Source organism: Corylus avellana, chromosome ca1, assembly GCF_901000735.1.
Source record: "Corylus avellana chromosome ca1, CavTom2PMs-1.0".
Lineage (NCBI taxonomy): Eukaryota > Viridiplantae > Streptophyta > Magnoliopsida > Fagales > Betulaceae > Corylus > Corylus avellana.
The window spans coordinates 50,703,441-50,717,466 of NC_081541.1; the positions used below are offsets into that span (position 1 = coordinate 50,703,441).

The following is a 14,026-nucleotide window of genomic DNA, read 5'->3' on the forward strand; positions in this document are numbered from 1 at the left end:
ATATAGCATTATTTTACTCTGACCAAAATTACCTAATAAAAATTTGAGAAGGAGATCACTCTCTTTGAAAAACAACGTTTGGATAAATTGAAACATGCTTTGATTATATATCGATTGCTTTTGAAGGTCCTATCAATTTGTTCATAAATGAAAAGCCTAAATTGAGCCAAATCAACCTTTAAGTAACAACACATTCTCAATGAATTGAGGTCGTATCCATAGTTAAGGAACAACACATTCTCAATGATTTCTCTAAATTTTAGCTAAAAAAATCCACTTTTACTATTTTAGTTTAGTGATTTTTATTGGATTTTGATCCAATGATAATTTTAAATGATTAAGATCCATTCAAATTTCTTTTAAATTTGAGATTATCTTATTATTAAATTGTAGTCATGCTTTAGATCTAACAATTCATAACATCTATCACACAAAATAAATGCTAAAGTTAATGAAACTTTAATGCCTCAATCAATTAGAGAGAATAAATTTTCATTAACTTTAGCATTTATTTTGTGTGACAGTTGGCACATTATGAATTGTTATATGTAAAGCATGACTATGATTTAATAATAAGAGAATCTCAAAATTGAAAGAAATTTGAGGGGATCCTAATCCGGTTTTAAATGTTACTCCTGGAACTAACTTACATGCTGTTATTATGCTGTAGTGTAAGCAACGGTTAAGATTAAATCTCAAAGTTGACTTATTTTTAAAAACTTTTAATAGGAGAGAGAAAATGAAGAATTTTTTTTTTTTTTTTTTAGATTCAATCTTAAACGTTGCTTACACTACAGCATACATGTTGTTAACGTTATGGGTGTAGAAAAATTATATAAAAAAATGAGAGTAAGTGTAGCATTCTTTGATTTGGTTAGTTGATTTCAAATTGTCATGAAACACTTTGCGCTGTCAAGTAAAGAGTGTCTCACAATGCAAGTAAAGAGTGTATCTAGAGAAAATTTGGCCAGATTTAGGTAAACAACGAAAGAAACCCAGAACAAAAAAAAATACCATTGGGTAAACAACGAAAATAACAAAAGTCAAATCAAACAAACCAACAAAATCAGGTAAACACCTAGGAAAATAGACCCAAAATTAAACCAAATGACAAAGAGAATTCAGCTAAAAATTAAAAACCTAGAACACCCAGAAAAATAAACCCAAAATTAAACCAAATGGCATAGAGATCTTAGCTAAAAATTAAAAACCCATAACACCCATATCTCCAAAAGGAGAGAAAAAAGAGAAAAAGAAAGGCAAAAGAGGAAAGATGACCTTCTTTTGAAAATCCATGTTTGGGAACCTTAATGAGCTTCAAATCTTTGCCAAGTGCCAATTTAGGTAAAGAACAGAGAGTTTGTTAAACCGTGCTTTTTGAGGTTATGCTCCAAATTTTGGCAAACTACATTTTGGAAAGCTCATTGGTAATGTTCTAAGGGCATGCTTGAGTGTGCGTTTGAGGGGTATAAAAGTGTTTTTAAGACTCATAAAGTCCGTTTGAAATAATAGAGAGTTTGTTAAACGGTGGCTTTTGAGGTTATTCTCCAATTTTTAGCAAAAACTACATTCTGGAGAGCTCATTGGTAATGCTCTAAGGGCATGTTTGAGTGTGCATTTGAGGGGCATAAAAGTGCATTTAACACTCATAAAGTCCATTTGAAAAAAAAAAAAAAAAAAAAAAGAATATGTTTGGTAAAAAAACATAAATACGCTTTTAAGAGTTCAAAAAGCAAAAAATTGGTCAAAACACACTTTTGACACTATTTATTAAACATAATCCCAAATATGCTCTAAGAATGTGGCCAAATCACATTGATGTAGTTCCCCTTTGACGAGTGGTCACTGACTTCCATTTTACTTTTTGAGAGGCATACCACTTAGCTCTTCCTTTGGGGCTAGGCACCCATTCTCTTAAGGTTTAATGAACAATCTTAAAATTATAGGGAATTTTAATTCATAGCACTTCTTTTTAGGACAACATTACCCTTCAAAATGCACTAAATAAAGAAAATAGATGAATTTTGAAATGGAGAAGATCATTTTCCCTCTTTCTACCAGTTTCTCACTTAAGAACTTGAGTTATCTTCTCGATGATATACACATAATGAACCCGAAGACATACTTACAAAAATTTGGTGCTTTGAAGACAAAAAAATAAAAAAAAATTGTTTGAAGACAAACATTGTGCAATAAAAACTGAGGAATCCTAATAAAATGGGTTTCTTGATATATAAGTTTTCTGATTGAAAAATCATTTTTTATTTATAAAGAAATAGAAAATGTTGTTTTTCATTTTTTTTAAAATTAAGTACAATATCTTCAACGCTAATACTGATCACAATGAAGTACAGATTACTTCTTTATGGTTAAGGTAATTATAAATTAGGAAAAAATTTACTTTACCTTGAAATTTTAGGAGTTTTTCAATTCAAACTCCAATATTTAAAAATTGGCAATGTACCCCTAATGTTTCAAAAATTTTCAATTCAGATCCTTCATTACTAATTTTCGTCTAATTAGATGGAAATTATCCCACGTGCGTCTCACGTGGAATTTTGATGCCCTCTATTTTAATTTTGCCCTCATTAAAATCAATGAAATTATGTAATTACCCTCATTAAAACCTATGAAATTGAGAATAATTACGTGATTTCATAGGTTTTAATGAGGAAAAAATTGGAATAGAGGGTATTAAAAACCCTAAATTAAAAAAAAAAAAGAAGTGGTGGTACATTTTCCTCCAAACCTTAAGTTGGCTTAACACAAATTGTAAAAACTAAAACGTGGACCAACCCACAAATAGATAATTTATAATTAGTTTATTAGTCCATTTTTATTACTTTCTAGAAAAAAGAAAACCAGATTTCTTAAGTTAATTCAAACCAAATTATTTGTAAACTAAATACAGACATGTAAGTCAAGAGACGATTATTAGGCATATTGCGAGTTTTTTGTTTTATTTCCTTAAAATAAAAATATTAACAAATAATTCAAACACAAAACGCTCATAAAAGCACAAAAGTCGTATGTTTTATATTACATTTTTACCTCATAATTATCGTAAATTATTTTTTATTAAATTTACAAATAAAATTTTATTGCTTGCTTACTATCTTTTTATTTTATTTTTAATTTTAGCACGTGACACTCGCGTTGACCAGGTGTACCGGTTCCACCCCGTATTTGTTATAAACCCAATAAAAACAAAGAAACTATAACCCTTTCGATATTCCTCTCTTCTTCCCCTCTCTCTCCGTTTGTAAAGCCGTCGAAGTTCGTAAAATCTGCGAACCTGGTCAGCTCAGATGATGATTTTGTTTTTGATTTGATTCTTTTTTTTTTTTTTTTTTTATAATTTTTCTGTTCAATTTGTTATTGATGATTGTTGAATTTTGTTCAGGTTTTATTTATTCATTGTATGGCATATTGTGATATTCTGAATTTATTGTTTGCGGTGGGCGTTTGGTGTACTGCTTATCTCGCTGTTGCAGTTCTCACCTCTTTTCGCTTCCTCAACTCCCTCTGCCCAAATCTGGACTAGTCAAAACCCAAAACCCAGAAACAAAAACACACCCGAACACTAAAATACATCATGGGTTTTGCACAACTCGTTATTGGCCCCGCTGGCAGTGGCAAGGTAGAATCTTTCACTCGATAGATAAAGACAATGCATATGTTTTTTGTTTTTCTAATGAATATGTTGTACCATCTGGTTTTATGTTGCACATATGTATGTATTTTTGTATTTAGTTGTTTATTTATTTGTTTCTTTGAATGTCAGTCGACGTATTGTTCTAGTTTGTTCCAATATTGTGAGAAAATCGGGCGGACCATACATATTGTGAATTTGGATCCGGCTGCCGAGAGTTTCAACTATCCTGTGGCAATGGGTGAGTGGGGGTCGTGGGATTTTTTTGGCTTGATTGCTAGTTTATATGTTAATTTTAGCTGATTTGGTTGATTGGGGATGATGGGTGTTGTTTTGTTTGGTTGCAGATATAAGGGAACTCATTAACTTGGATGATGTTATGGAAGAACTTGGACTGGGTCCCAATGGGGGCCTTATGTACTGCATGGAGTATCCTTTTCCAATTCGTAGAACTTTTTCTTTGGGTTTCTTGCATGCTTTTGTTAAGTGCTTTTGCTTGTGATTGTTGTCTAGGTTAAAGGGCTTAAGGGCCTTGAATGCTTCAGTAGGCAAGTGTGTTCTCTCCTACTGAGCACCCTGAATGACTTATCTTGTTGCAAAATGATTGGCCTTAATTTCCATGTTTAGACACCTCGAAGACAATCTGGATGATTGGTTGGAGGAAGGATTGAACAATTACCTGGATGATGATTACTTGGTTTTCGATTGCCCAGGTATCCACACTTGTCTAGTTTTGTGCCTGTCAGCGTTTTTTCGTTTTTTCGTTTTTTGTTTTTGTTTTTGTTTTTTGTGTGTTGTGTTCTTGACTTCCATTGATCGCAAAGATGATTATTAAGAGGTGGAGGGTTCCTTTGAACTTTAATAACGTATGAATCCAAGGCTTGGGATACTTGTCAGTTGACTTGGTTCAATAAGTTGACAGTTTATGGATGTCTCTCAAGACCATGGAAAATGCGTAAACATAAGAGTAGTGAATACCATAAGACATGTTCTAGTTACTTTGATTCTCCAGACCGCATTCTCTACTTCATTGTAGTAGATAGTGTCTTGCCTAGTAAAAAGAGAAACATAATAACAAAAAGCGCCAGTGGTCTTTGGATCAAATGGAAACTCCTCCCCCCATAGATAGTGGTTTGAGGGTAAGGCCACAGATTCTATTCCACCTATATCATACAAAGCTACCCATGGAAAAAAAACAGTAAAAATGAAAGAAAAAATGTCCATTAAATTTTGTTGTTTCATGAATCATTGGTGAACATTGTTTAGAGTTGGCAGGATTGTCTTCGTTCCTTTCATGTTTACTACTGTGCAAATGGGGGCCAGGTGATAGTTAATCAGATATTGGAATTTTTTTTACAAGTAATCGAAATTCCTTAAAAAGCTAAAGGGCGCAGCCCAAGCACACATGAATTATATAAGAGAAACACCTAGTTAGCAAAAGAAAAAAAGAAAAAAATATCAGTTAATTAAATATTGGATATATGATATCCCATCCCAATCTTGATTTAGTAAGTATTATAAAAGGGAAAAACTTTGAATTAGCTAACTTGATGAGTAAAATCTCTTGGCATCCCATTTTGTAACCAATAGGCTGGACTAATCTCCAATGAAAGGAGAAAAAAATCTCTCTCTTGAATTTTTGTCTATGTGTGCATTAGAATGGAGATTGGGCAATTTTTTTTTTCCAGTAAAAAATAGAGTTACAATGTGAATTGGAAAAAAAACAAAAGAAAGATGAAGGAGTGACGTGAGCCTTTAATCCAACTAAAGTGTAATGGAAGAACTTCTAGATGATTTTGTAAAGCATATTCTTCCTATTTCATTGAGAAGATGATTCTAGTTGCTCCTGATGCACATTTTAAAAAAATGGATTCTGCATTGCCACTCGTAACTGAACATTACAATGTGATATAGAGTCGATATGTTAAGCTTGCAACTTTGACATACCTGTTTCATTGATGAAAACCATGTGATGAGTTATCTTACCTTCAATTATTTTTACAGGCCAGATAGAACTTTTTTCACACGTGCCAGTGCTGCGGAATTTTGTGGATCATTTGCAGCGTAAAAATTTCAGCGTTTGTGGTGTATACTTGCTTGACTCACAGGTCGTATGAAATCTTTTACTTTTTCTCTTTTGGCATTTCTTCTTTCTTGGCGTGCACATTCTTTCATTTAATACAAACAATGCACTTTCTTTTAATTAAAACTAATAGTGTCAATATTTGATTTTACCAGTTTATGACAGATGTGACCAAGTTCATTAGTGGTTGCATGGCATCGCTCTCTGCAATGATCCAACTTGAGTTGCCCCATGTTAATATCCTTTCTAAAATGGACCTCGTCACTAAGAAAAGGAATATTGAAGAGTGGGCTCTTTTACCATTTACTACTTTTGATAACTTGTATGCCATTTTTATTTATTCTAACGATCTGATACAAAACCTTTTCTGGTGTCAGTTTTTTGAATCCAGAGCCTCAATTTTTGTTATCAGAGTTGAATAAACGCATGGATCCTCAGTTTACAAAGCTGAATAAAGCTTTGATTGAACTGGTGAGTAATAAAACTTCTTAAAGCACACATTTTTTGTTGAAACTATGGAGAATAGGTCCACTGCAAGCTGCTTTTCAGGATTGTGGTCGCAGATACTTCATATTGATCTACTTTCCATCTCTTTTGTTGTGCTCTTGTTTTCAGCTCTCTGACTTCATTATTGCTGTCCTTGACTACTTTTCCTACGTTGTGGGAAATTTTCCATCAGAAGCATCTTTATTATGTTAGAGGTGCATAATTTAGTTTCTTGGAAGAGTTGCTCGCTAATGAGATGCCTGTTTTCCTTAGGTTCTCTTGTATGGTTATTTTAGATGGCGTGATTTGGTGTTGTATGATATGTATCAATACTTTTCCCCCATTGGAGAAACTAGATAGTCTCACATAACGTTAGCTGCATGGGGTATTTTCGATTGTATATTTACGTGAGAGGGTATAGGGTCCTGTAGGATGAAGCTTTGTGATTATGCATGATTATACGATTTGCCATAATTATTGGCCTTCAGTGGTTGTTCAAAGACATTTCCATTTCTCAAGGAACAAAGTTACTCTGTTTCATTCTGCCCAAAATTGGTTGACCTGCATTGAGAATTGGTTGAACTTTTTTTGTAACTATATTATAACTTTTGTTGTGTTAGGTGGATCAGTATAGCATGGTCAGTTTTGTGCCACTTGACCTGAGGAAGGAGAGCAGGTACTCTCTCACTCTCTCTCTCTCTCTCTTGCCTGTACTTGTGTGTATGTTGACAGTATTATGGTGTTTCATCCAACTTAAGGTATCATAGCTTTATTCTATGAAGAAAACTCTGGTGTTGGATTGATGAGATGTGATTTAAAGTTTTTGATGATTTTAATCACAAGGTTTACTTATAATGCTGGTTTCTCTTGATAACTCAAAATCTGTGGAGTTATTAGTTAACGGAAACCTGGCCACAATTGAAATGTAGTTTCCAATTTCCGATGGTTTTAAGATTTAAATTTTGAGATTATGATTCTTATAGTTTGTACTGTCTTGTGGTCTGAATAAGGTGTGGCATTAGGGTTCATATTTGTTCCCTTGAAGTAGAGCAGCAATGGGTTGAGTGGCCTGCTTTAGTATTGAGTTTTTTCATAATTTATTAGTTATGTAACTCTTTGGAATAGGCTTAGGATGATGATCTATGGTCTGATATCAGAAGACTAACATATCTCAGTATTAGGTGAAGTTGTGGGGGCTTAATTTTTAAGATTGGTTAAATTAGCCAAGGAAGACAGAGTTGATTCTCTAAAATCACAGCAAAGAATGGATAAAAGAATAGTGAAAGAGAAGATCACGGTCTAGAGAAGAAGCGGAACAGGAAGGACAGGAGGATGAGAGGTTTTTAAGTTATTGCCTTTTCAGTCCAAGTAGGACAAGTGTATGAATAATGCTTCCACAACAGCCCTAAATGAAGTTTTTCAAAAGTACACTTACGAATGTATAAGGAATGGAGAGTTCATGGACCCTCTTCTTCTCCGTTGTGAGATTGCATTTCTTAAGTCGATTCAAGTTGTCTTGGGTTATGCCTAGACGAGTAGTCGACTAATACGCATGTTGGTGGACTGCTGGTAGCGCTCGAAGTACTATTGTATGAAAGATGGTGTCTTCTTGTTTGTTGTGGTGTCTATAGAGGAAAATGAATGACAGGACTTTTGAGGGAACATGATTCTCTCTATTTCATTTGAACTGAAGAGTATCTAGTTAGTTATATTAAATGAGTATTTTTGTTTTTTTTTTTTTTTTACTTTTTGAGATGACAAAAATAACTGGATATTATCCAGTTCAAATGAACTGGAGAGGATCTTAATTCACTTTTGAGGACCGTGAGAGGACTTCAAAAGAAATTAAAGCTTTATTTTTCTATACTCTTCTTTGGACAGCTCTTTTTGTTTCCTTTGGTGATTAATTATCATAATTTTCTTCTTTCATTTTTCTCCTTCTAGTTATGTATATTCTTTTGTGTACATCTTGTTTATTTGGCAGAGATGAACTTTTGGCTGCTTTTGTATTTAACTGATTTTCTCTTATAATTAGAGAGTAATATTTTCTTCCCTTTTACAGTATACGATACATATTGTCTCAAATCGACTCCAGCATTCAGTATGGAGAAGATGCGGATGTGAGGATTAAGGATTTTGATCCTGAAGATGATGAGTAGATTTATGATGTGGTTACCCTTGTGAAAATATACCCACCAACTCACTTTACATTTCATGGAGTGAAAAATGTTAGGTTGTGGTACCATTGTGTCAATATGTAGGGCCAAACTATGAACTACATATTTTCTATTTGAGTGCCAAATTATGAATTACTTTTAGTTTTTCTTGTGAAAATGGCATCTGATGGAGGCGAGCGCTTTTAAGGCTATTACAACTTTTACTACAAGGCTGTCTATGTGGGAACGAGATCTTCTCCAGTTCAAATGAAATTGAGAGTATTTAGTTACTATTTTTAAGGGGTATTTTTGTTTTTTTCACCTTTTGAGTTGATAAAAATACTCTTCCAATATAACTGATTGGATATTTTTCAGTTCATTTGAACTGGAAAGGATCCTAATTCGTCTGTGTAGTACTTACCATGCCAATAGTTAAAAAATACATTTTACTACGACTGAAGTGGTAAGTGAGTGTTACATGGACCGTTATGTTAATTAATAAGTTCATGTGGGACTTATTATGTTATCTACTAAACAATTAAATTTTTTATTGTGGTTGATGTAGTGTCACATAAACTATTACATAATTTAAATATTTTCCTAGAGCTAATAACTATGAAGTGATCATTACTATGAAGTGATGATTACGAAATACTGTTTTTTCTCTAATCAATATGAGAAATAGATTACAAGGAAACAAAATTTAAGACCGCCGGGGTCCTCAAATAACATGAAAATAATACAAATAAGAGCTAAGAATTGGGCCAAAAAATAGACCAGACCCCATGAAGTTGGCCTGGTCTTCTCGAATGGCAATCGAAAGACCACCATTGAAGCAGGAAGAGCACCACTGCAGGTCGGTTTGGAAACGTTGAGGAAAAGAAACAAAGCTTTCTTCAGAAAAAAGTACATATTTCAAACTACCACTTAATTGTTAATGTTTTCCTCAAACTATCAATTATATTAATGTCCCTTCTAAACTACCAAAAAATGTTAATGTCCTCCCAATGACAAAAATATCCTTCTTAAAATAAAAAAAAATGTTGTTTTTCTCTCAATATTATATCAATGCTCAATATAATCTTTTTGAGATCCAACAAAAGACCTCGAAAAAAACTTTTGTTAACCTGACTATGCCTTGCAGAACTAACGTGATATAAATGTTGTGCAAATGATAAGTGCATTCAAATGAAATTGTCCAAATGGAGAATGTCTTGTTTATAGTACGTGGAAGGGGATTTGGATCAGGATAGTGCAACACGGGTAGCTCATGTGAAAGAGTACTTGGGTCTCATATGCTTGAATTGCTTCGATACTTGTCTGAACAAGTGAGTTTGAGTATTTTCACATGAGTCTGTTGTGAGTGCACTTGTGAGCATTGAGTTAAGGGTGGGCAGATTAACCGGTTATCAATTACCGACCAATTACCGAATTTAACCAAACCGATAGTAACCGTAACCGATAGTTATCGGTTAAAAATTTTATACCGATAAGCTTATCGGTCGATAATCGATCGGTTAATAATTTGTTATTGAAAAACCGATATGACAGATAAGTTTTTTTTAATTTTTAATTTTTTATAATTTTCTATTTATTATTGAAACCAAAACGATGTCGTTTTGGTTTTTATTTTATATTGTAGTGGATCAATATTAAAAAAAAAAAAAAAAAAAAAAAAGCTTCAATAAGCTATTTTAGGCTTTAGCCCAACAAAACGTATTTGAGCCTTCAAAACAATTAATTTTTGGCCCAATTAGCAATTAGTTAAAAGCCTAATAAAAAGCCCACAAAAAATTGATTTAACCGACCGGTTAACCGATTACCGATATGACCAATAATTTTCGGTAACATTTCTTTTCGGTTGATAATTGATTAGGATTTGGTTAACCGATAGCTTATCGGTTACCGATCGATAAGCCTATTAACCGGACCGATATGACCGATACCTAGCTCTACGTTGAGTCCCACATTGCTTCAAATGTCTTGCTCAAGTTCAAGAGATGCTTAGATTTGAGTAGTACTTGTGGATTGTGATTGTTCTTAGAGGATGTGGCAGAGACATCTGAAGGAGAGGTGATTGTTAGACATGATGGGTTTCGAGTCAAAGGTGGAGATTGTTGTGGTGTGACTTTTCAACCATCAATTAAAGCATGTGGGCCTTACCTTTTTTCTTCTCCCATTGGCTTACCACTTAAATCTTGATGTCGTGTATGATTGATTTTTTTGTTTTCTTCTTATTTTTCGAATCTCATTGGTCTTGAAAAAATAGGATAAAATTCATAAGAAAGTTTGGGTTCTCTAATCAAGGTTGATGGAGTTCTATAAATTTAATCAAGGCTAATATATTTTTCCAATTTTGCTGATCAGGGCATGCACTCTTGTCCAATTGAAATATTTCTTATAATTCTATTTTATGGTAAGCAGGGGCAGAACTAAGATTTGAGGTGTGGGGGGACGGATTTTTTTTTTTTTTTTGGGTTGGGGAGATGGACGGACTTATATAAATACAAAAGCATATAGATAAACATAATCTCTTTATATGCGTGTTTGTGTGTTTATATAAAATAAAAGCATAGAAGTCTTACATCTAATCTCATAGCATAACAAATATACAATAATATAAATAACTAGCAAAATAGCTTAGAAAAGAAAAACTAGCAAAATAAACTAAACACGATTTATAAGGTCCAAGAAAAATAGTACCTTATATTTGAGCGTGAACTCTTTTTCCTAACAATCCCCATAACTCCCAAATAAAAATAAGAGAAATGCTAAGAGTCGAGTCAAACAATGGTGTAAACATAATGATTAAACCATAAGAGAAATGGTAAGAGTCGAGTCAAACAATGATGCAATCAAAAATGATTAAACAATCTAATTTATGATTTTAAAACAAATATTGTAAACCTAAATAATGACAAAATAACCATTCAAAAAATTGATTGTTGGTTAGAAGCTACTTAAAGAAACCCAAACCATTTAACTTTTTCTTTCACATATTCATTCAAAGTCCTAAATCAAATTGAGTTTTTAATTAAAAGTGAACTAGAATATAGAGGGAAACTAAATGAATTGGGTATTTTAGGTTTTTTATATTGAAAGAGGAGGCAAAGTTTTTTTTTAAAAAAAAATTAAAAGGGAACATTATTTTTTTGGGGGGAGAGCAAAACTATAAAAAAATAATTAAAATGGATACATATATTATTTTTGGGGAGCAAAACTAAGAAAAAAAAATTAAAGGAGAAACAAATATTATTTTTGGGGGACAAAAAATCATTTTGGAATGACAAATTTATAAAATTGGTAGATTTTTAAGGCAATTTAAGAAAATTTGGAAAGATTTTTTTTGGGTGGGGGGACGAATGGTCCACCCCTGATGGTAAGAGTGCAATATGTAGATTTTCGTGCAAAAAAAATCTCAAATTAGAAAGAGTTCATGGAATTGAACCCAAGTCAAACCATATTTGGGTTTAGTTTCAATTAGAATTTGACCCGTTAAAAATTGGCAATGACGAAATTAGAGGGGGCTCCTCCACGTACGCTAAAAAACCAAAAAAGTTAAACAGTGATTTTAAACTTTAAACTTGTTAAAAAAATAAATTTGTATTTATTTTACGTTGACCCTAAAAGAAAAATTCAATGCAGTCTAACCCGTAAAATTAAATTTCTAGTTCCTTCTAGATTGGAGTAAGTGTCCCTTATGTCCCAAATAGCAACTAGAATGGGACTCAAGCCAAACCCATTCTCTTACAAAAATCAATAATAGTCATTTGCAGTGCAAATTAAGAGCCCCCTACTACTATAAACACATTCGAACCAAATTTAACTATATATTTTAAATGGACACAGTTTTTTTAACAGAAAAATAAAATCCTTATAAAGCCAAAAAAGAAAAAGACAAAAAGAAAAAAAGAAAAAACCAATGATTCGACGGAAATGATGGACGTGCTCTCTTTTCACTCGCAACAACCCTAAACAACACCCACCACATGTTGTCAAGCTGTTTACACCTTAGAACAACCTTGGCCAACCGTCTTGTTAAGGATTTCCCATTTCTACAACCTTCTTAAATTCATAGTTTTATCTTCCTCTCACAATTTTTTTTTGGTCCAAAGTTTACATTATTTATTTCTATTCTTTTGGCTTCAAGCCTTCCCTTGCCAATACAATTCTTGTCTTTTAACTTCAAACTCTTTTGTTTCCAGTTATTATTTCATGTGATGGATCCTGGCGAACTTCGACGTGTTTTTCAAATGTTTGATCACAACGGCGACGGCCGGATTACGAAGAAGGAGCTTAGCGATTCGTTACAAAACTTGGGCATCTATATCCCGGATAAAGATTTGATCCAAATGATTGAAAAGATTGACGTGAATGGCGATGGTTACGTTGACATTGATGAATTCGGAGCATTATATCAAACTATAATGGACGAGAGGGATGAGGAGGAGGACATGAAGGAGGCGTTCAACGTGTTCGATCAGAACGGAGACGGGTTTATCACGGTGGAGGAGTTGAGGTCGGTGTTGGCATCCTTGGGGCTGAAGCAAGGGAGGACTATAGAAGATTGCAAGAGGATGATTAAGAAGGTGGATGTGGATGGAGATGGGATGGTCAACTTCAAGGAGTTTAAGCAGATGATGAAAGGTGGAGGGTTTGCTGCCCTAAGTTCAACTTAAATCATGCATGGAGGATGGATTTAGAGGCTTTTTCTTTTTCTTTTTTTTCTTTTTTTCTTTTTTTGGGTTTACATCTTTGAGATCTTAGAGGGAGATAGAGAAGGAACGAAGAAGAGGGAACCTTACATGTGTAGGAGACCTCTTGTATTGTTTTTATCAAAGAATACAATTTGCTTCTTCGTGGGGTTTCATGTTACAATGGTATTTATTTATTTTTGTTATAATAATTACTTTTTGTTTTTGTTTTTAATTAATCATGTTGCAAATTTTGTTCTGTTTGATTTTTTTTTTCTTCCTAATATGGTCTCACGGAATAATGTTAAAAACTAAATTTTTATCTCACAATTGTCTCACAGTACGCTAATGTATCATTCCCAATTATCTTTCAGGTTTTTATTTTTATTATTAACAATGATTGATCCTCAGGTGTAATACTCAATGTTCTGTATAGAATATTAGGTAGTAGGAAATACAATTTGTCTTATATATGCTTCTTATACTTGACAATCATGCAGAGTTTTATGGTGGAAGGGGAAAGGGAAAAATGGTAGTTACTTGTTTGGAAGAAGCCAAATTTCTTGTAACTCCAAATGACCAACTCCTCTTATCAAGCATTGTCATAGGGTCGTGTTGTCTGGTCTTGGGCCTCTCTCAACCCAAAAGTTAGCTCAAAAGGTGATACTTTCCCAGCCCTCATAGTTATAAAGTGACCAATAACCCATTTTACAACCGATGTAAGATAACCCCAACGAGTTGGAGATGTGGTGCCACTAGTTAATCATCTTTTGATAGTTGGGGATTTGTTGATGAATTCATCAGAGTCAGAGTTCTGGAGATCGAATGACCTCATTCGTGGAGAGTTACAGTAGTAAAAGGTCAGAGTTTAACTTTAAGCATGCAAAGGTTTTTGTTGTGACAAAAATAATTTTACGATTCCAAGGAAGTAGGAAATAGCAAAATAAAATTAATC

General features: G+C 33.3%; 2 protein-coding genes across 3 annotated transcripts; both read left to right on the forward strand.

Annotated features, from left to right (window-relative positions):
- Positions 1 to 3,223: 3,223 nt before the first annotated feature.
- On the forward strand, positions 3,224 to 8,539 carry LOC132185628 (uncharacterized). Of its 2 annotated transcripts, none has more exons than XM_059599391.1 (10): positions 3,224 to 3,298; positions 3,404 to 3,640; positions 3,785 to 3,893; positions 4,000 to 4,081; positions 4,280 to 4,365; positions 5,657 to 5,760; positions 5,891 to 6,021; positions 6,113 to 6,206; positions 6,842 to 6,897; positions 8,284 to 8,539. In XM_059599391.1, the coding sequence occupies exons 2-10, from the start codon at positions 3,596 to 3,598 to the stop codon at positions 8,378 to 8,380; spliced, it is 804 nt and encodes a 267-aa protein (XP_059455374.1). In that variant the 5' UTR covers positions 3,224 to 3,298; positions 3,404 to 3,595; the 3' UTR covers positions 8,381 to 8,539. The 2 variants fall into 2 exon arrangements, with proteins under 2 accessions (XP_059455374.1, XP_059455380.1); XM_059599397.1 differs by having other exon boundaries at positions 3,225 to 3,298; positions 3,495 to 3,640.
- A 3,946-nt stretch (positions 8,540 to 12,485) lies between these two features.
- LOC132167599 (calmodulin-like protein 3) lies at positions 12,486 to 13,114 on the forward strand. The gene has a single exon (XM_059578609.1). It carries the CDS (start codon positions 12,598 to 12,600, stop codon positions 13,054 to 13,056), a length of 459 nt encoding a protein of 152 aa, XP_059434592.1. The 5' UTR covers positions 12,486 to 12,597; the 3' UTR covers positions 13,057 to 13,114.
- Positions 13,115 to 14,026: the final 912 nt, after the last annotated feature.